This window comes from Typopeltis vanoorti, chromosome 8, assembly GCF_054136105.1.
Source record: "Typopeltis vanoorti isolate ZY-2024b chromosome 8, IOZ_Tvanoo_1.0, whole genome shotgun sequence".
NCBI classification, from domain to species: Eukaryota; Metazoa; Arthropoda; class Arachnida; order Uropygi; family Thelyphonidae; genus Typopeltis; species Typopeltis vanoorti.
Genome location: NC_143556.1, coordinates 100,498,126 through 100,522,405, shown reverse-complemented (window position 1 = coordinate 100,522,405; position 24,280 = coordinate 100,498,126). Strand labels below are relative to the sequence as shown.

The 24,280-nt window shown below is 37.1% G+C and overlaps 1 protein-coding gene across 5 annotated transcripts in view; it reads left to right on the top strand.

Moving 5' to 3' along the window:
- The window catches only part of rad50 (DNA repair protein rad50), a 664,851-nt gene that overhangs the window by 549,884 nt on the left and 90,687 nt on the right, over positions 1–24,280 (top strand). For all 5 annotated transcript variants that reach the window (XR_016548684.1, XR_016548685.1, XM_090396855.1 and 2 more), the window contains exon 32: positions 9,149–9,276. Coding sequence is in view for 3 of the 5 variants with exons in the window: in XM_090396855.1 (XP_090252981.1) it covers positions 9,149–9,276 (128 nt within the window). In the remaining 2 variants the exon portion in view is untranslated. The remainder of the gene's footprint in view (positions 1–9,148; positions 9,277–24,280) is intronic.

Below are 24,280 nucleotides of genomic sequence, written 5' to 3'. Positions count from 1 at the left end.
ACTCGTACCAGGGTTTTTCTTTAATAGGTCATCATGTAATCACAGTTGTTGTGATTGCTTTTTCACATATTATAGCCTCAGAAACAATATCACCAGCTAACTGTTTCTCGTTTATCCAATTCAGCAACAATTTTTCCACTTCTTCAGTTGACCGTGATCTTTGTTTAGTAAGAACTTTCACTCCTTTTGCAACATCACCTCCCTTGATTGCCTCTTTATTTTTGAGTATTGTACAGATCGTTGAGTTCTCCATTCTGAACTGCATAGCAAGATCCGAGACACGAACACCATTTTCATGTTTGGATATGATTTCTTTTTTCACCTCCATCGTGGTTCTAACAAATTTTCTTTTCACTTTGCTGCTGTCACTATCCTTCTTCTGCCCCATGGTGGCTTATTTAATAATGATTTTGAAAAATAAACAAAACACAAAGAAAATCGAGAAAAGGCACTGCAAATTCGAGCAGGTGTCTGCACCGAGCAGAGGCTGCTGCGTAACTGACTCTCTCCCACCTTACATCTCACTCTGCGGAGCACGTGGTTGCCAGTTTGCCTGTTCAGGAACTGGGATTCCATTTGGAAACTGGTGCATTCTTTGTTCGGAAAATATGTTCGGGAACTGATTTGTTCGAGATGAAAGTCGTTTGACAACCGAGGTTCCACTGTTATGTTATGCTAGAATTCCTCTGAGAAATCTCATAGAGTATGAGTCATAATATAATAATATTGCAAAATATTATTGTGGATCTCAGAAGATTATTTGGGGGGGGGGGGGGGGTAAAATTCTTTACAAAAGTATTTTAACATTCAAATGTTCAAAATGTTAATTAAACAGTCACACATGTGCCAGTAGAAATTACAAATATTACTTGTTATGTATCATAAGACATAATCAGTATGAGCAAAGAACAACAGTAGAGAATTTGAACAGTGGAACTGTTCAAATTCCCTACTGTATGCTCCAAATTAAAATCCCTCTATACATGCAGTTATATGTTTGTTAAGTTAAAAATAATTGGAGTCAAAATCATAATTAATTGAGTTAAATTATTTATAATGCAATCTATTTAACACAATTGAGTATAACACACTTTTGGTATAGTAAGGCAATCATTACAATTAAGGTTTTGTCGATAAAGTAGAGCTTCAGTTCTTTCTTTGAATAGTCGTTCATATCTGTACCTAAGTACAAATATGAATAGATCTGAGCAATATTTTGGTGCTTTCCCATTGAATCCTGTGATTTGCATTTTCAATTATATGCTGTGCCAAGCCAGCTTTGTGTGTTTGATGAGCTGGATGCACTTTCAATCTTCAAAAATATGTTTATTGACTGATCTTCCTGTTCATCCATAGGACAGCAGATTACATGAACATAGTACTTTGTATACTCCGGGTAGCATCATCGTCATTAAAGACATCATAGCATCATGCCTTTAATTTAAGATATGGGAATTCTGTGGAGTTGTCTTGTAGTAGTGGTAACTATTTTTTATGTTATTCTTGGATTGTATTCATTTAATAGACCTGTTTGTGTGATGGTTTCAAATTCCTGTTTGAGTAATCTTTTGAAGCAACAAATCTTGTGCTCTGGTCACTAAGGATTTTATGATGCTGTATTTCTAAGATGGGTGGTGTGCTGATGTATTGTGAATATATTATTATTATTATTATTATGTGACACCTCCAGGGAGTCCAAAGACTCATCGAGGGAGAGTGTGCCAACAGCATCAAATGATTGAACCCCTTCCAACTACTCACCACGCTCAAACTTGCTTAACTTTTGGCATGAGCCAATTAGTAGCATAGGCTTTACCTATCGACCAACCTTTGCTGGCAAGCAACTTATAAAGGTCTGTTTTTGATAGACAGAAGTAGAAGGTGATCCATCCAGGTTATGTTGGATGTAAACGTCCAAAAAAGAAATTCCTCTTGATATTTCTTTTTCTAATGTGAATTTAATACGAGGATATAGATTATTGACTTTTTGTAAAAATGAATGGGTTTGACTCTGTGATTTCATCCCACAAATAAGCACCAAATAATTTTGGGTCAAGAGCAAAGATTCTTTCTTTCAGATGTTCCAGATAAAGTTGCTAGATTAGTTGATAGTGGTGAACATTACAGTTCCTTCCACTTTTTAGTATAGTTGTTCTTCCCATGTGATGTATTCTGGTGTGATTTCTTACTTTTTTCTTTGCTCACACTGATGTCTTACAATATGTAAGACAAAATATTTGTAAAATATATATAATTTTCTACTATGGCACATGCATGATTGTTTAATTATGGAAACTCTACAGGTCTCACTATACAAGAAAGTTCAAAATGTTCTTCAGTATACTCTGACTTAATTCTTATATGGTATATTTTCTATGTTCATACTCTTGGTATAATTTTGATCTTTCAGCTACCCATTTAATTGTGACATTTCTCTCTCTTTCTCTAAACACATATCAATGAAGCCCACACATGAAAGGTTGCAAATTCAATGCTATTGGTGAACATTTGGATAAGGAGACAGTAGGAATCTGTTCAAGTATTTTCTGAAGCGCTGTAGGTGGTCTCTAAGGAAAACACCTATGCTTCCCAAAGGTTATTCAAAAGAACATAGGTAGATAAAATGATAGACGAAGACAAGAAGTTAGTTTTATAAGTTTAAAGCTATACAGTAAATGGATGCTGGCTGACAGCTGCTTATGGTCTTAGGCTTGGAAAAAAAGTGAAGGAATGATGGTGCATATTCTGTTGAATGGAATGTTGCCTGAGAAAATACCTATGGAAGAGGTATACACCAGAAATAGTACATCTGAGAGAGGGGGGGTGAATCTTCAATTATACTCTTCAGAATAACATTAAACATTTTAGGGAAATTTTAGTGCACTACTCCAAATGTGTGGACAGATGGAATTTAGAATAAGATCATTTCAAGTTTTGCAACTGCAGAAGGTAACCCTCTCGCTCTCTCTCTCTCTCAAATTTTTAAAATCCATTCACCATCAATTTTTATTTTTTGGACAAGATATGTTGAAGATAATTTACAGTTTGCCTCACTCTCATTCAGAACTTTAATTTTTTACTGTATCTATTCAGCTTAAAGAATTCAACTGAAGTATCTGTTCATGATATTTTAATCAGACTGAAAGCTGTCTTTCCCTCCTGTTTCCTTTTTTGTATATATATATAAAATAATCCATGCTTAGCTGCAGAAGCATTCATCAGAATACTGCCAGTCATCCATCCAAATAATCTACTGTGATTTGTGTGTATTATTACATAATCACCTCATTTCTTCCACAGACACCTTCTTTCTACAAAGGTGTATAATTATACAAAAAAAAATTAACATTAGACAGGAATTTTCTCTTTATTTGACTACTATGCAGTTCTTTCTGATATGCCTTTTACATAGTAAAATGTATGGAAAAAAAAAAAAGCAAAATTTCTAAAAACATTTCAGTTCTCACCTTCCTTAAAATTATTAGTTAATTATCAACAGACACATATCTGATTACTTTTTTTTTGATTTATACAGTGTCAGTAGCTCTACAGAAGAGAAGTAGTTCTCAAATAGAAAAGTCACCTTGTTATTTAGAATCTGTAGAAGTATAGGTGAGATGTATTTATGCCAGCAAAAATTGAAATTGTGAGTCATCCCAAGAAAACAAATCTGGATCTGGATTACTATCAAAAGTAAGGGGAAGCTAGATCTTTCTCAAGGGGGAAATAAGACAGGACTGTGTTTTGATATAACTTGCATTCACAAAACTATCCTTGCTTCTACAAAAGAATAGCAAGATCACAGACAGGGCATGGGTTATGGGAGATTTATGTACTAGATTTGACAAATGAAGAAGAGAACTGGGGGATATACTTTCATTGGTAAAGCTATGGATAGGATTTGGAGTCACTGATAGGTCATTTATATGCAGGAGGAAGAGAGTGGGATGAGAGTACACTCCTTGTGTATTGTTCCTACACTGGTATTGAAATCTGAGGAGAGGAGAGAAAGGAAGTGATACTGAATTGCAAAGGTAGCAGACAGATGGACCATAAGATGTTGTTAACTGAGTAGTTTGCCTCCACTATACAATTTACACATAAGCTCCTTGTGATATTACATTTATGAGGATGAAATACCCTGATAAACTGCTCATTCAGTACCGCAACTATATCTTCTTCAGCTGTTACCAATCTACCAGTTTCATTTACTAACAGTATCCTCTCATGATCGTTTTTTCTTCTACTTACTATAGTAGATCAAAAGAACTCTCAAATTTTTCTTGGCTTGATTAGCTAATTTCTGTCTATACTGCTCTTTATACTTCTTGTATAACAGATTATTATTACTTTTCATTTTATACTGCCTGCGTGAAACTTTTTTTGGATTTCATGCTTATCTCTTCATTCATTAAATATCTCTTGATCAGTACCCAAGTAACGGCTGTCTCTTTTTAACCCATCTTAACCTTCTATGCTATTGCTCCTGTGTCCTAAGAGTTTCATAAATTCTGAAACAGATCACAACTCGCCATCAAGAGAGTTCAAGATTAGCACCAACAACGTAAGAAGCATCAATGGAAAAAGAAATGGAAACTAGTAGAAGAATTTGAGTAGGAGAACAGCATAATACTGAAACAAAGAACATGAAAACTGGTGAGATCTTTAAGTAACAAATGCAAGAAGTTTTATTTAGGCAATGACGATCAGAGAAAAGAAGTAGCAACTATCATACCTTTGTGAAGGTATGATTTTGTATTCAGCACTAAATAGAAGGATAATCTTTCTCCATGGCAAGCAATTTCAAGTAGAGTGATGTGGGCATGTTAAACATCAGCATGGGAAACTGGACATTGAGACTTATTTGTGCCTATGGTTTCACAAAAGGTTCTACTAAGAAAGAAATGGAGGAATTTTTCAAGACATTGGAGAAAACAGCTGACACAACAATAAAGGAAAACTTGGTCCTTGCCAGAGATCTAACAGCAGAGAAAGAAATGATAATCCAAACGTATAACAATGTTTTGAGAAAATTTGGAGAAAACAGCAAAGCTAGTAATAATGGTAAGTACCTGCTGGAATTCTGTTCAGGGTACAGACTAGTTATTACTAACACTACGTTTCAACATAAAAATGTGTACAAATTCACATGGAGAGAAGATGCAAACAATAAGTCTCATTGATATATTATTGTTGATAGCAATATTTTCCCATGGGTGCAGAACACAACAGTGTACAGAGATTTGAAATTGGAGGTAATCACTGTTTAATTTTGACGAAAAATTAAAAAAGTTTTATCAAAGTTGCACAGCTGTCAGATATAAACTGTTGACTCAAATATAGAAACATTATTCAGGAAAAAATTAGAGTGTGAAAACAAGAACCAAACATGAGATTTACTGGTAAATCCTGAAGAAATCATTGATTCATTCAGACAAGAGAGGCATGTGATGAGATTGTCTGCAAGGATAGGAAACTCCAAGGCAGACTCAGGAAGTTAATCCCCAACCAGCCATATCATACATCCAGATAAATCTAGATATGATTCTGTAACACCTATTGAATAACATGGATAAAAAGTGCAAGTTGGTCTTACTATTTCACCACCTCAGCCTATAGAGAGGTTAATTTGGCATTCAAGGAAAAGAAGAAGAAAAAATGTATCAAAGGTTCCTGAGAAGTAGGGTCAGCTTGTGCTTCAAAAGAATGCAGAATAAAATAAAAGAAAGCAAAGCACTGTGTAAACCTAGCTGCATACAAAATTTAGCTAGGTTTACACAGAATTTTACACAAATTATTATTATTATTCAGGCCTCCATGGAGTCAAAAGACTCATCTTGGGAAGCCCTTCCTAAGAAACAAAGTCTATCAAGACTCATCAAGGAGAGGGCCCCCCCCCCCCAAGAAACACAAAGTCTATCATACCACTCCATCAGGCAATGCATTCCATGGTTCAACCACCCTCCATGCAAAGAAACCACTCCTCACCCTCTTGCTCACAGATTCCTTTTGTAACTTCCAGAGATGGCCTCTTGTCACTCCTTCCCGCTGTTCAACCAAGCAAAAGAACTCCCCAGTGTCAACCCTGTAACCACCTCTCAAAAGTTTAAAAGTCTCAAATCACCTCTCCTTCTTCTATCCACCAAACTCTGCAGTCCACATTCCCTCAGCCGATCCTCATAACTATCATTGTACAGTCCTGAAACCATCTTTGTTATCTGACTTTGTACCCTTTCCACAGTTAATTTATCCCCTTCAAATCCTGGGGACCAAATCTGAGAATAATAGTCTTAAGTGTGGTCTGATCAGGGTCTTATACAATGGAATGATAACTGTTTTATCTCTGCAGGTCAGCGTCCTTTTCATTATTGCAGCAATCCTCTGTGTTACCTTCACCACCTTTGCAATATGTCCCCTAAATTTCAGGTTTCTATCAATCATCAACCCTAGATCTCTTGTCTCCCACTACTTCCTCCAGTATAACTCCTCCCATAGAGTATGCAGTGTCCCATCGATGTTTCCCAAACCTCAAGACCTTACATTTTGCTGCATTAAACTGACACCCACAGTCATTTGTCCATTTATCTAGATTATTCAAATCCTCTTGCAGGGCTGCCGTATTTGCACTATTACTAATAATCCTTCCCAGCTTCACATCATCTGCAAACAACTGAATATCCCCTTGCAATCCACTGACAATGTCATTGATATAAAGGTTAAACAATATAGGTCCCAGTACTGAGCCCTGTGGGACCCCACTTGTAACCCTCTGCTTCCTTGAACTTGCCCCACCATACACAATTCTCTGATACCTATCGGACAGCCAATCCTGAATTCAGTTGGCCAATCTGACATCCAGACCCAAGCGCTGCAACTTGAATATCAGCTTATCATGTGGCACCCTGTCAAATGCCTTCGCTAAGTCTAAGAAAATGGCATTATATGCCTTTCTCTCATCTAATGCTCTTGTAACTTTATCATAAAAGACTAGCATATTGCTAAAACAAGAGCGCCCCTTCACAAATCCATGTTGACTCTCACAGATAACATTACCCTCATCTGCTCAATGCTGTATACGGTCCTTCACTACGTTCTTCAAGATCTCTAACTACTGATGACACACAAACTGGCCTATAATTAGACACTTCCAGTCTGCTACCACCCTTATGCAATGGCACTATCTTACCTTCCTTCCATTCCACGGGCACCTTTCCCGCAGCCAGACTTTCATTGAAAAGCCAGGTCAAAGGCACTATCAGTTCCCTAGCACATTCTCTCAAAACTCGTGGTGAAATACCATCCAGTCCCACAGCTTTACTGACATCCGGAGTACTCAGTATTTGAAACACACTCTCCTCCTGTACCTCTAAACCTCAAACCTGCCCAATCCCTCTAGCATTAAAACTGACTCCTCCAGGATGAAATACTCCAATAAAGTGCTCATTGAACAATTCCACTATGTCGTCTGCGTCAGTCACGCTATTCCCATTTTTATCCCACGTCATTCTTCCATAGTCATTTCTCCTCCTACTGGCCATATATCTAAAAAATTCCCTAGGATTTTCTTTGGATCTTAGGGCCAATCTCCTCTCATATTCCAGTTTCATCTCTTCCTTACCATACTAGTCACTCTTCTGGCCTGTGTCTTATACTGTTTCATGCATCTTCTCTTCACCTGTCTCCTTATATCTCTTCCATAGCCTCTTTTTCGCATGCAATTCCTGTTTAATATTGTTTACATTAAATAGAAAAGACAAAGTGCCAAGAGAAAAGCTGTTCAAAACACTACATTTTTATGGTGTACATGGGACATTTTATCAAGCAGTAAATAGGAGATACAGGAGAATATGGCTTGATGTTAAATCAGTGTGAAACAAAGGCGTACATACATTCATCTCCACTGTCATTCATCATTCATATGTATTGTATTATGAAGGAATCCATATCAACTTAACTATTTACTTTATCAAATGATGTTGTACTCCTAAATAAATCCAGTGCAAGTATATGCAGGATTCCTTAACTAAATTGAATAACTGCCATAATAAATTTGGTTTTGAAAATCAGTAATAAAATGCAAAGACTATGAAAGCAGAATCATTGAAAACAACAAATACATCCTGAATAGAGAACTTATAGGACAATTTAGCATTGCATATTTAGGTACAGTTTCTAATGAATGTGGCAAATATAGAAATAGACAACAGAATTAGTAAACTGGTATGATAGGAAGTTAACTGAATAATTTATATAGAATAAGACAGAAATTGGCCTAAAGACTAAACTAATTGTATGAGAGAATGTTGAATCCAGTTTTAACTTTCAGATTTCAGATCTAGGTTAAAAATAAAACACGTGATCAAAGACTGGAGACCACAGTTATGAGAGTTCTGAGAAAAATTAAAGGAGTGAACTGATGGCATTAACGGCAGAATCTTATTAAAAAGGAGGATATTCAAAAGTAAATTGTTATTGATTTTTAATATTCAGGAAGTGTGAGTAGAGCTATTCTCAGATTGTATGGTTAGTTAAACAGAATGGGAAAGGAAAGGGTTCACAAGTAGGTTTTGCCAGAATGGCAGGAAAGAGACCCAGAAGAATGTAAGATCTAGGTAGATTGATATCTGATAGAGTAAGAAGTGTGTTAGAAGAGCAAAATGTAAGATCTAATATAGTTGGAGGCCTGGGAGGAAAATGGTCAATAGGATGATAGTAATAGTGTAAACTTTTCATATAGTACTATCATAATATTCCATACCCCCCCACCTCCCCCAAGATTACATATCTACTGCATTGTTCTACTCTAGTAAAAGGTTTCGTGTCTTTTGAAATCCATTGTAAATTTATTGTACATTTTTGAATTGTCAGTTCACTGAAAAGATGATCTGTCAATTTCAGATCAATATATCTGATTTTTTTTAAATTTATTAATAAATTTCTCTTGGTTACTGTGTTCATATTTTTTTTCATCTATAGCGATAATAAACAGTGTTTTATTTTTATAATTTGTGTTTATCATCTTGAATATTTAGCATTAACAACTGAAAAAAAAAATTTTTTGTAATAAAATGACCTTTAATATTTATTCATTGCTTTTAATTATTTCATAATCTCTTTTCATAATTAAACATTGCTTAATTCATTTTAGTTGAAACAAAGAGAACTTGAGGAAATCAAAAAAATGCTGACCTGTCAAGCTGAGATATTAAAAATGAAAACATTGTGCTGTGAACTTGAAAAACGGCTTGGAGGATTCAATGCCAGTTCCTTAAGATCGTAATTATATATTTAACTCTGTTATGTATGCATTTAGTTTATCTTTAAATTAAATTGATTATTTTTAACATTAATAGTAGGCTTTGAAACTTTTAAAATTATTTATGAATTGCAACAAAACTTTTGAGATAGGTTTAATTGATCCTTAAATTAAATCGGTTATTGCTCTGGATTTTCCGTCCTTTTGCAAAACCATTTCTTTGCGCTGCCCCTAAACACCTCTCCAAACGGGTAGCGGGCCCGTTGATGAAGTTTCCTCTAGCAGAGTGCTGAGGAGTGGTGTCTAAGGGAGACTGTAACATATCTTTCAAATGGGTCCCTCTGCCTAAAACCCGAATACGTCCCTTGGTAACCCGCGCGGCGGACGATGAGGGTGGAAGGCCAAGGACACACTGGATAGATTATATCCAAAACCTTGGGTGGACACGTTTGGGAATCCCACCAGAACACCTACGCTTGGTGGCAGAGGATCGTGACCATTGGAAGTTCCTCTTGCAGCTGTTGCCCCCACAACCCAATTAGGAAGAGTGGGCTTTGAAGATGTATGTATGTATGTATTGCTCTGGATTTTCTGAAATATTTCATGTAACTCCTATTTCAGACAATGAAAAAAATAACCAAAGCTTCAAACCTTTTATGGTAATGAAACATTTCAGCCTTATGAAATTACCACTTAATTTCATAAGGCTGAAATTAAGTGGTAACTAATGTTAGTTTTTATATATTAAAGGAATATTGAAAAGATATACAGTCATACCCTGACTCACACTACCCCGACTTACACGAATCCAGAGTTACGCGGTTTCTTATATGTATGTATTCCCGTCCCACTTCACGCCTCACCACTAGTCGTATCTTTCAGCCGCTGGCCACATTCGTCAGTGTCACACATGCTGTGAACAACCACTGACGTGTTTCGCTTGGGCAAAGAATGGATATATATTTCTACACTCTCATGTTTATTCTTCATCCTCAGTATTTTCCAAAATTATTCAATTTTTGTCCAGTAACAAATACTTTGTCATCATTTCCTTCAAAGAATATATATAGCTGAGTATGACTTTAATACTCTTTTGATATCTAAAAATTGTAATTATTTCCATTTTTACATTAGAGATTCTAATTAACATACAGTTTTAGAAAAGTTACAAAGATTTTTGCGATAGCTGTAGTTTGCTGAATGAGTTCATTATATTTCTTTTATCATATGTTATTAATTATATAAATATAGGATATTATGAATGCATTATTATTTCAAAAGCAAATAACTGAATACGAAACCTAATTTTTTTCAAAAATGACCACTTCACTTATGAAAATGCAAACTTTGGCATCAGAGTTGTCTTCTTATTAGTTAGAACTTAATCCATTTCTATCACATCTCTCTGAAGATCGATAATTGTGGGCTTTCCTTCAAAGACTGTAACTGAGTTATTTTTGGTCTGCTTCTCGATCATCTTCCTCCAGTGATCCTATCCAAGGCTATATTTTGTAATCTTTAAGAGGACATGCTATGGTTTAATTTGAGTTTGACTCACTCTTTTCAGAAAACCTAAGAGGTTTAAAACCATCATTTTCAGTATTGTTGCAATCCTATGTCAGAAAGTTGTACTTTTCATAAGTAAACTGTCAATTGTTGCATAAATTATGTGAACAGTACTAAAATATCTCAGATGCTGAATACTGTTTTCTAATGAACTCCACAGCCAATGTTGCAACAAGTGCTAATAAATGCAAACACACAGACTCCTGGGTAGAATTTATCTCTTAAGCACCACATTACTAAATCATTTCCACTCCCAAAGGTTGTAATCTCATAAACTCTTGGGTCTGTTTTGAAACTTCTTTAAATGTATGGTTAATTTTTTTTCCCCTTACAATGTGATTCTAATTTTAAAACTTATGTATAATAATTATCATTTATTAATTAGTTAAAGTTATAAAGGAAGGACATTGCTGTGTATATAAGAGTGTGATGAGCACTGAGTTAGTATTTTACAAGGAAAGTTGTGAATAATTAGCATATATTGCTAGAAAATATTATGAATATATAGATGATGAATGAGTTTAAGACACAGTATGATAATGAATATGAATTATCTTCATGATGACTACTTATATATAGAGCAGCTGACTTCACATGAGGTGTTGCCCTAGCATTGCATTACAGACCACTTCCTTGGCATGTATAATGTCATGTGTATGGGAATAGTCACTATCTACAGTGGTTTTGAGCTTTATTTGTGGTCTCATTAGTGGAACAAGATCTCTAATATGGTCTTTGTCACTTGTCTCTGAAAGGATATTATTACTTGCCAATGTTTCTACAATGAAAACTAAATAAACAAATATGAACACAACAGTTCATGTGTGGTTTGACTAATGTCTTATACAGCATCTGCCCCTTGTCAATATATTCCTGATCATAGCAGCAATATGATCTATGCTCTTTGCAACACTTGCAGTGTCCCCTCTGAACGTTAGTCAACTGTCAGCCATCACTCACAGATCACAAATCTCATCTACTTCCTAAAGCACAGTTATTATTATTATTTATACAGGTACTCTATGGAGTCAACACTCATCATGGGAGACCCACACTATTCATTAGCACAATACCTATCATATATATATATCCTTAAACTTATTCACTGTTGGGGAGCTTACAACCACCTGCAATCCATTCCACTCATTCACCACTCTCCAAATAAAGAACCTAGTCCTCATACCCTTACCAACCACACTCTTAGACAAATTCCAAGTCTGATCCCTTGTTTTCTCCCTATTCCAATGTACTGAAACATTTCTTTTGTGTCAATCTTATATAATCCCGTTAATAACTTATTAGTTTTGATCATATCCACTCTCCTTTGCCTGTCAGCTAAACTATGCAGCCCACACACCTTCAGTCTATCCTCATAGGGAACATTCCACAGATCTGTCGTGAGCTTGGTCACTCATCTCTGAATTCCTCGAAACCACCTCCTTGCTCCTTAGAATGCAGTTGACCAAATCTGTGCACAGTAGTCAACATGAAGCCGAATCATTGCCTTATAAAGAGGGATAGTAACCCACCTATGTCAGTGTGTTCTTCAGTATCCAGGTAATCCTTTGAGCTATATTGACAACTCTTGCAATATGTCTCCTCTGAATTTCAAATCACTATCCCCTATTATCCCTAGCCTCATCAATTTCCTGTAATCTAGTACCATCACTATGATACAAAGTATGTAACCCTTTCATCCCAAAGTTCATCATCATCATCATCATCATCAAATTCCTGCCATGTACCCTCAAGGGGTGTACAGGATATGACAGTACTACATGAAAAAATTACATCATTACTAACTTCCTATCTACAATTTTCTTCCAAATCAGTCTGTTACTTGTCAAGACTCCAACATTATCAGATCTTATATTTCTATCGTCTAAGGCACTTTGTACCGTATCAATCCACCTATATCTTGGTCTTCCTCTGGGTCGTTTTCCTGCCAACCTGGCAGAGAACACTTGTTTTGCTAATCTTTCCTCTCCCATTCTATTTAAGTGACCATACCATCTGAGATTAGCTCTGCTAACGCATTCCTGGATGCTGACAATGTCAAGTTCTTTCCTAATATCCTCATTTTTAATATGATATTGCCATTGATGCCATCTGTTCACGCCTCTAATCTTTCTCAGGACTCTCATATCTGCGGTCTCTAGTCTTTGGTCAAGTGTTTTACTTCTGACCCAGCTCTCAGATCCATAAGTTAAAATTGGTTTGAACACAGTCTTGTATACAGCTAATTTAGTGTTCCGACTAATTTCTTTCTTATTCCATATGAATTTATTCAATTGACTTCCCACGATACCAGCTTTGCTGATTCTGTTGTCTATTTCTATATTTAGTTTACCATCTTCAGTAAAAATTGTGCCTAAGTAGCTGAAATGTTTTACTTGTTCCACAGGTTCTCCATTAACAACACAGTTGACATTTTCAATGATTCTGTCTATTTTCATTGTCTTTGTCTTTTTATTGCTGACCTTCATACCATATCTATTAACAGCTATTCAATTTAGTGAGAGAATCTTGCAGACTTGTAGCGGATTTATTTAGAAGTATAACATCATCCGCATAAAGCAAAGAGCTGACATTAACATCTCCAATTTTGATATCAGGTTTAATACCACATTCCTTCATAATGTGATCCATATAGATAATGAATAACAGAGGGGATAATGTACATCCTTGTCTCACACCAGATTTAACATTAAACCATCTTCCTGTACTTCCTTCAATTCTAACTGCTGACTCACAACTCAAATAAAGACTAAGTATTGCTTGATATAATGCCCCATTGACACCATATAACTGCAGCGTATTGAATAGCTTCTCTCTTGGCACCTTGTCATATGCCTTTTCCAAATCGACAAAACTTAAATACAGATCTTTGTTATATTCCCATGCTTTCTCGACTATTTGTCGTAAAGTGAAGATCTGATCCTGACAGCCTCTATTTGGCCTGAATCCAGCTTGTTCTTCACCAAGCTTTTCTTCCACAATTCTTCTCAACCATTTCTCAAGTATACTTGCATAGATCTTGCCAGGAACACTCAGTAGGGAAATACCTCTGTAATTCTCACATTCAGTTTTATTTCCCTTTTTATATATGGGTACTATGAGAGCTCTACTCCAATCATCGGGAATTCGTCCCTCTGTCCAGGCTTTCTGAACTATGCAGTGCAGCCACTGTAAGACTCTTATACCACCATACTTCAGCATTTCTGGTCGAATATCATCTACTCCTGCTGCCTTTCCACATTTCAAGCCTTTGATGGCTTTTTCTACTTCAAGTATGGATATGTATTCCTGATTGCATGCCTGGTCAGTGTTTTTTATCACTGTGCTGTCATCACTGCTAGTTTCATTTAGCAGTTTTTCAAAGTAATTACTCCATACTTCAAGGATATCTTTTTCTCCTGTTTTCATTTCACCTTTATCATCTCTAATTCCTTTTACAGCACTCTTTCCTCCATTCCTAAGCTTCTTCAACAACCTCCAGAATATTTTGCCACCTTCTTGATATTTATTTTCTATATTCTTGCCAAAGTCCTCCCATGACTTTTGTTTAGCTAGTTTTACACACTGTTTAGCTTTCTTACATTTGTCTCTGTATTCTGTAAGAGTAAAAGCTGACTTATTTGCCAGGAACTTTTGATATGCTTTCTTCTTTTCCTTCACTGCCTCTTTAACTTCCTGTGTCCACCAGGGAGTTCTGATTTTTTTATCTTTGCACACAACCTCACCACATGCCTCTCTGGCAGAATCAATCAATGTTTCCTTCAGAGTTTGCCAGTGAATCTCCAAGGTTTGATTCCTGTTCTCAAACTCTTTCATTTTCTTTTCAATAATATTTCTGTATTTCTGTCTACAGTTTACATCTGAGAGCTGCTCAACTTTTATTCGCTTTAAAACTTTCTTACATGATATTCTTTTCAATATGAAATTCAATTTTATCCTGCTCAATAGTGATCACTTCCAATTTCAAATCCTCTGTACACTCTGGTGTCCTGCACCAGGGAGAAAACATCACTATCAACAATAACATAGTCAATGAGACTTTTCTTATTCCTAGCCTCTTCTCTCCATGTGAATTTGTGCACATTTTTATGTTGGAACATGGTGTTAGTAATAACCAGTCCATGTCCTGAGCAGAAATCCAACAGATATTTGCCATTATTATTAGCTTTGCTCTTTTCTCCAAATTTTCCCAAAATATTTTTGTATGTCTCACAATCATTTCCTACTCTACTATTTAGATCCCCAACAAGGACCAACTTTTCCTTTTTCATTGTGTCAGTTGCTTTTTCTAAAGCCTCAAAAAATTCCTCCACTTCTACCTTAGTAGAACCTTCTGTGGGACCATAGGCACAAATAAGTCTCATTGTCCAGTTCCCCATTCTCATATTTGCCCACATTACTCTACTTGAGACTGACTGCCATTCAAGAAGATTAGCCTCGTATTTTGTGTTGAATACTATGGCTACTCCTTCTTTTCCTTGATTGTTATTGCCTGAATATAACATTTTGTATTTATTGCTCAGAAAGATCTCACCAGTTTTGGTCTTTTTTGTTTCAGTCACCCCTATTATGTCGATCTGGTACTTATCTAATTCCTCAGCTAGCTCCATTTCTTTGCCATTCAGGCTTCTTACGTTGATAGTACCGATCTTTAACTCTGGTGATTTTGAGTTGGGGTTTGTTTTCAGATTTGTTCCAGTAGCTGACTTTTCGCTGTTCGCCCTGGTTCCCTGGCAAAAACAACGGGGGCCTTGTTTAACCGGGCGACGCCCCAGCCGGCATGAAATTTTGTCATGTTGTACCATCATTTTTTAGTTTGGTTTAACCAATAAGAATACAATTTGGTCAGCTAAATCCTATATTGCCAGCCCATCCTCGTTCGTTCAGTATCAAAGTAGATACCCAACAGGGTGCACCACGAGAAGGTGAGGATTGGACATTAGGTCAGAAGCCCTGGTCGGTTCTCCGCATTCCTTTAAAGGCTATGTGGAGGTCTCCTCTCAGTTATACAGCTTTGACCCTTAAGCACCCGTTCATTAACCTTACATTTTAAAACATTGAATTGACAACTATTGTCCTTTGCCCTTACTACCAATTTATTTAAGTCATCCTGCAAGATATCTATATCACCTTTATCAGTTATTGCCCTTCCCAATTTTGCATCATCAGAAAACAACTGAATATCCCCCCCCACCACCACCCTTCAGATCTTCTGCTATGCTGCAGGCAGAGATGATGAAACATTTGCCATCACTAACAACCTTACACAAATTGTTCACAAGCCGACCAGAATATCAGATAACCCGAACCATTCCCCAAATACCCTAGATCTCTTCCTTACCGATGACCCTTCCAAATATGTAGTAAATGTAGTGAGCCCGTGGGTAATTCCGACCACAACCTAGTGCTCATGGGACAGCCTCCGAGACTACTATGCTTCATTCCCATGGTTGGACTATTGTTTCCGGTCTTCCAATCCAAACATATGCACTGAACGTATCACCAAAGTAATCCTCACTGACATGAAAACAAACATTCCCCCCACTTCTCTGAACTACTGTCCCTATCTAAACCATGGTTCTCCAAAAGATGGGCCAAGGCTGTACAAATGAAAAATCAAGCATACCACAACTGGCTCAAATCAAGAACTCCATCCTCCTTCAGTGCTTATACTAAAGCCTGAAACAAATGCAAGAAATTACCAATGCTTCCAAAACAGAATTTGAACAGCAAAAGGCAGGAAACTTGCAACCTGTCCAAGTGGTAGCTGTACCTTTTGGTCTCTTGCCAAAGCAATTGGTCGTAACTTTTGCCCTACACTATTCCCACCCCTATTCATACCCAGATGGCTCAATTGCATCATCACCCACAGAAAAAGCTAATTTCCTGGCTTCACACTTGACCTCCAATGCACTCATAACTGACAATGACATTCCTCTGTCATTGTCAGTTATGAGTGCATTTGACAGTTGGAATGACTCCAGTCATTCCAACTGTCCAACATACAATGCCCCTGTATCCTTTTGCTAGAAAGAGATCATAAACCTGTCTAAATTAGACACAAAAAAAGTTTCCTGGTTCTATTGGCATTCCTCCAATTGTCCTGAAGATCTGTGCACCAGAACTGATTCCTATCCTTTGCCATCTGTACATTCTCTCTTACTCCACTGGTATATATATCCCAAAGCCTGGAAATTGACCTATATTCAACCTATTCCTAAAAAGGGTGACAAATAGCTACCATCTAAATCACCCTATCTCACTCACCTCAGTCCTATCTAAAGCGATGGAGAAAACCATCAATTCTCAACTCCTACTCTATCTTGAAGGTACCCAGCCATTAAGCGCCCAACAGTATGGATTCTGTTGATGCCAATCCATCTCTGGACAAATGCCATGGAAAAATTTGGTGAATCCCAAGTGGTTGCACTTGATATCTCTAAAGCCTTTGACTGGGTCTAGCACAAAGGCTTACTAAGTAAACTCCTATCATTTGGACTGTCTCAGGGCTTCTGCAGATGGATTGCCAACTTTCTGTCTGAATGCACACTATGTGTGAGGGTTTGTCAAATGTCAGATGGCATTTGACAAACCCTACTCTACACAACTCACTTCAACCCACAAAACATCAACTTTAATTCCGACCTCCAAGCCATCCTCCAATGGGACTCAGATAACTTTGTTAACTTCAACACTAGTAAAACCCAGTTCTGTCTTATTTCTCACAAAAAAGAACCATTTTCCCCAGTATTATTTTTAATAACACTCAAATTCCCAGACAAGATGAGATTTCTCTTCTCAGAATTACCCTGACACCAGGTCTCTCTCTCTCTCCCCCTGTCATAAACACATCACAACCATTGCATCCTCAGCTTCCAAAAAAACTAGGATTGCTCTTTCACTCAAGACGTTACTTCACCTCTAAACAGCTGTTAACCTTATACAAATCACAAATCCTTCCAGTTATTGAATACTATTCACACATTTGGAGTGGGTCTCCTAAAAGTTTCCTCAAAATGCTGGACTCAATACAGAGGAGAGCAATTAGACTGATAAATGATCATCTCTTACCAACTCGCTCCCCTCACTTTGACATAGACATTTTGGTCTCTGCAATTTTTATATTCTATAAATATTTCCATGGAAAATGTTCATCTGAAACAGCATCAATAATTCCCCCACTCTGTACTAAGCCCATTGGAACACTTACAGCTGCCGCCCAACATCCTTTCACAGTACACCTCGAAACCTACAGAACAAGTTTCTTTTCCCTCCTCCTTCATCCCTGCTACTGCTGTACTGTGGAACAGTCTTCCCCCTGATATTTCCCAAGGAATACAATATGCAGTCTTTTAAATTGAATGCAAACAAGTTTCTCCTTTCCCAACCCACTACCCATGTACATATACAATAATACCATACTACTGATGTACTATAGGTTGATCAACCAACCGCTTGTGTATGGGCCCAACATAAAAAAAAAAAAAAAAAGCTCATTGATGTATTCACATTGATATTTTCCAGTTCATCTACCTGGATGATATACCCTTGTGAAGTGATCACTTAGTATGATTATTAAATACTTAAGGAATTGATGGCGTATACTAGAAATATGTAATACTTTCCAATATTTCGTCAACGTCACGTTGCCATCTTCATGGGAACTTAAGATAAAGACATGTACACGCAAGTATTACACAACAGCAAATGAGAAACGAAGCGAGGAAGCTACCGTGTTTCTAAAGTCCTGATGATGCCCCCTAATGGGCTATATTAGGTGTTCTTGGCCTTTGGGCTGAAGTTCTTCTGATGTATGTTTCCCAAATTTGGGGCAGTCTCATGCATCCAAATTTGTTGAGGTTTGGCATGTTCCTAAGGACTCAGGCTGATTCAATGAATAATCTTTCATATTTGAACTTGCTGCAGTACATTACTGTGGCTTTCTTCCACATTCCACCTTAGGCATCCCTTATCCGCTCCACTAAAGACATACCTGGTGTATACCAGGTCCCTTGCAGCTGTAAATTGTCCTGTTTTGGCCAAACAGGCAGGACAGCAAATATCAGAATCTCAGACCACAAGGATTTCACCAGTACAGTCACTCTGGGCTTGCAGATGATGCTCTGGATACTTGCAACAGAATAAGGTGAAGAAAGCCACAACAAATTTGGATGCATGCGACCGCCCCAAATTTGGGGAGGTCTCATGCATCCATACATCATGAGGACATCAGCCCAAATGCCAAGAACACCTAATATAGCCCGCTAGGGGGCATCATCAGGACTTTAGGAAAACGGTAGCTTCCTCGCTCCGTTTCTCATTTACTGTTGTGTAGTACTTGCGTGCACGTGTCTTTATCTTAGGTTCCCATGAAGATAGCAAAGTGACGTTGCTGAAATATTGGAAGGTATATATTAAAGTTTGACTTAATTTATATTTCTAGTATACACTGTCAATTCCTTAAGTATTTAATAATCATATTTAACCAGCGTATAAGCCTTTCTTACTTAGTAATTGAACTATTTCTTCTGCTGCTGTCACTTTCCTACCATCAGCACTGAGTTAAGTTATCTCTCCATATTCATTCTTTCTCTTACTGGCTATGTAGCAAAAAAAACTCTTATATTTACTTTGGCTTAGCTAATTTTCCCTCACAATCTTGTTTAGCCTTCATTACAATACTTGCTATCCTTGCTTGTGCCTTACATTGCTCATGAGCATGTTGATCATCTGTTTGTTTATATTGCTACTCATCCACTTAATCCCTACTTGGTTTATTCACCTGATCCTGGGTGTGCAGTCTGATATTGCCTTACTCAAACAATCCCTGACTGCTTCCTATGCACTGATGACATTCATTCCCTGTAGCTTCTTATGTCATGGCACTGCTCCAAGTTGCCTCCCGAGTTTGTCATAATCACCAGCTTTGTGGTTCCACATAAACCCTTTCTTGACTGAAAATTCCACATGTTAAGCAACCTTCCAGGACAAGACTGTGTGGTCACTTTCCCCAATTGGTGGTATAGTTGCTACTGTAGCAACTCTCTTACCTGGAGGTGTCACATAATAATAATAATAAACCAACACAGACTCTAAGATAACAACTAGATAGATAGATCTTCTGATGCTGTTACCTGATCCAACACTATCAAACCCCTGATCCCCTCCATCACATGCTATTTCAGGTAATTATCCCTTTGTAACTGTATAAATTCCATTATCCATTTTGCCATGTGCCCTTTCCTCCTTCAATTTATATACCCAGTTGAAGTCCCCAATAATAAGTGCTTGGTCTGCAGTCATTGTGCTAATCTGCCGATGCTTGTCATCCACATCCAATCCAGATTTATGTGTTCATTATTAATGGTTACAACATCAAAACTATTACTACCATATATTGCCGAATGATTAGTGTACCCACTATCCCACCAAAAGACGCAGGTTTGAATTCCGCCATGGGCATGGATGTTTGTGATTGTCTGTGAAAATATTAGTGGTGGTGGTTGATGACAGTAGATGGCATTTGTGTAGCTGTGGTTTGTTGTAGTTGGTAGATTGAGTGTGGAAGCCCTCCCTCGATGAGTCCTTGGACTCCATGGAGGTGTCACGTAATAATAATAATAAACGAACACATACTCTAAGATAACAACTAGACAACTACAGAGGTTCAGTTTCTTTGTTATATCAAGAATGTCACAGACAAAATTGCAAAAGTCTTACAAGAATGTGACTTAAAAGTTACCTTTAGTCCTCTTAAAATATTTTCCACAAAGTTAAGATTGTCAGAACAACCACATCAACCTATGAAGAGACCAGGAGTTTATAAAATCTAATTGTGGTGTTTGGTATGTTGAAGAGACAAGCCATTATGGAGAAATCCATCTAAAAGAACGTGTCAGATGTGGAGAAAAATATAATAAAAACCAAGGCATGATATTAAATCAACTCTTGGCAGCATACATAAGAGATCTACATATTGATGAATTAGGTTGTGAGACAAAATATGTAAAATATGTATTATCCTGAAATAACGGCTCATGATATCATGTTAATACCTCTATATTTATTATATCAATCTGAAGAGGTAAATAGTATTGCACAAAACTAATCATTGATTTATTAGATTATTTTACTTTTTTGGCTGCATTAATTTAATAATTGAAAAATATTTTATTTGTCTGGTCTGCAGCTATTTGCTAGCTAGCAAAATCTACTCACTGTGGACTAATCGGTAAGCACATTTGTTGAGCCCTGCCTACAGCACACAGTGCCATGTGTCGACAAACTGATTAAGTAAAATTAAGAAACCTGTTTACTTGTTGCCAAACAACTCCAAAGGTTGCAGTCTTTGGAGAAGACATAGTGAGGGAGACAGTCGTAAAGAAAAGAGGAAGATGGTATGAAACAAAAGAAATATATTGGTTTGGCAGGTTTGAAGCTGAACAGTAAATTGGTATGTTCAACTGTTACTTTGTTTTATTAATTTAGAAGAGAGGGGAAGAATGATGGTAGTGATTAGTTCAGCTGAACATCACTACAGAAGAGCATAATACAGGCACGTAGAACCTGACTGGGGGTCACTTCATGTGAAGGTAGTGGGATGGAGGATCATCAATTAATTATATTGACTTCTTCTGTATAGCATTAATCATTCATAGGGATGTCTGTGGTGAACTATTCCAACCATGTGAAGTAGTCCAAGATTGGGTGAATGTGGAATTTATACAGACTTAACATTTATAAATTAAAGATACCAAGAAATTATATTCTTGTATTCTTGGTTTAATCCTTTATTACTGCATTATTCTGAAGTAATTTCAGAATTGGGCAACTCATATGTAGAAGCTAATGACTTCACATCACTTGCCTTAGTATCCCATAATGCAAAGTACATATCCTTACGGACATGTATATGGACGAAAGCAAGTGATGTGAAGTCATTAACTTCTATGTACGAGTTGCCCAGTCCTAAAATTACTTCAAGCACAAACTTTTGTTTACTTACACATGGATAAAGGATTTAAAACAAGAATATCATTTATTGATATCTTTAATTTATAGTACAACCAAGTTGAAAAACCTCCAACATCTATCTCTAATCCAGAGTATTTTAATGAGATGTGACACCTTTTGGCTACTCATATGGAAATATGACTTCTGCATTACTTCAACCTTATATAACATGGGAAGTCAAACTAGCTTCTATATCACCCAGCGAACACTCCATCTGGAAAATATTAAGAAACCTCAGAAACAAAACAAACCTCTTCCCACTCTCAAGTCAGACCAGGGCCTCGTACACACGGATGCAGAAGAGATAGTAAGAAATCTAGAAAAACAGTGTAACCCTGCATATGAGGACCTGGACATCAATCATATCTACAAAATCCACCACCATGTCAGATACTTACTAAAACTCCCCGATACCTGCAACCACCTCATCAGCGGAAATCTACGAAGTCATAAAGAAGCTGAAGAATAAAGCCCCCGGTCCTGATGACATTACGAATAGAATTATTAAACTGCTGTCCCGAAGAGTGATTGTACATCTCACCACAATAATTAATGCCATGTTCAGATTCAGATACTGTCCCTCCTATTGGAAAGTTGCAGATGCGGTCCCAGTGCATAAACCAGGTATAGATCCACACCTGCCTGAAAGCTATCAACCCATCAGCCTGATCTCAAACTTAGGCAAAATTGCCAAAAAATCATTCTCTCCAAACTCCAAGCCGCAGTAAACGAGTTAAATATCCTTCCAAAGGAACAGTTTGGCTTTCGACGACATCACAACACTAAACAAATTCATAGACTAATTGAGTACATCAGCACCGTCTACAATTGGCATCAACACACTGGAGCAGTCTTCCTTGACATAGCAAAAGCTTTTGATAAGTTATGGCACTTTGGATTACTACATAAACTTATCTCAGCTGGCATACCAACAGAAATGGTCCACCTAATTAAATCATACCTCCAGGACAGACACATACAAGTCAAAATAAATGGAACAGTTTCAACCCAGCGACGGATCTCAGCAGGAGTTTCCCAGGGGTTCCTACTGGCACCGATCTTGTTCTTGATATATATGGCAGACTCCCATACAATCCAATGTCATCCATCTTAGCCCTCTATGCAGATGACACAGCAATACTGGCAAGATCTCTACAGCCACATTTTGTCACCAAAAAAACAGCAAGAATATCTACTAAAACAATGGTTCTCCAAATGGAGATTACAAGTGAATCCCTAAAAGAGTATTTCAATGCTTTTCACTAGAAGATTGGCATCTTCCAAGGGGGACCTTTACCTGTTCAACACCAAAATTCCCTGGCAAACAGAAACAAAATATCTCGGGATAATTCTGGACAAAAGATTAGCCTTCAACCCACACATCAAAGGCAACTGCATAGAGATACAAACATCCCTTTCATCTATACGCTGCATTCTACAGTGGCAAAATTCTTAAAGATCTCTAGTGAAACATGCTGCAAAGTATGATGAAACAGCCTCTTCAAACACAAGAAGCCAAAAACCATCCTAAATACAAGCAATGATGAGTAATCTCCATCCCCCCCCCCAGGGTGAGCTTATCGCTCATAAATTTTCCTCTTCAGTTTGCCCCCTATCAGACAGCAGGGAATTTTTTAAAAAAATGCATCTTGCTTTACCCTTCTGGCCAGTGATGCTATGCTTATATTTCCTCTGGGTCTGGCTCCCACTGATTTGACCTCAGTAAAGGTCAAAACTGATCTCTCTTCAAATAATGCATAGCATTATACATGTCTGTAAGGATATGTGCCTTGCATTATGGGATACTAAGGCAAGTAATGTGAAGTCATTAACTTCCATATATGAGTTCCCCAGTCCTGAATTACTTCAGGCACTAACTGTTTGCTTACACTTGGATAAAGGATTAAACCAAGAATATAATTTCTTGGCATCTTTAATCTATCGTATAACTAGGTGGAAAAACTTCAACATCTATCTCTAATCCAGAGCTAACATTTGCATAGGTGAGAAATAGTATCTTGAACAGAAAGCACATCTAAGTTTTGGAGGACTCTGGTGATTGATGTGTTTGTGTAAAGACAGGCTAGAGGTGTAATTCAACCCAAAAAGAGAAATCTGATCATGCTTGAAGATCCAAATATTCTCACAGGGAGTATCCTCCATCCTTATTACTATCTTAGTCATTTGCTACTGGATTCTCTCCTCTCTCTATTACCCATCATTAAATACTTCTAAACATATTCATGCAAGAAAATGGTATTTTGTCATATTAAAGTATGACACACCTTGCAACTTGCATAGAGAAATGGGACTCTTTATATATTCCTTAATTATCTATCTCCTACAGTGCATGCAAGATGTATGTATATAAGCATTAGTATCAGGCTATATATTCATGGTCTGTAGGATAAATCAGTAGAAGTTAGA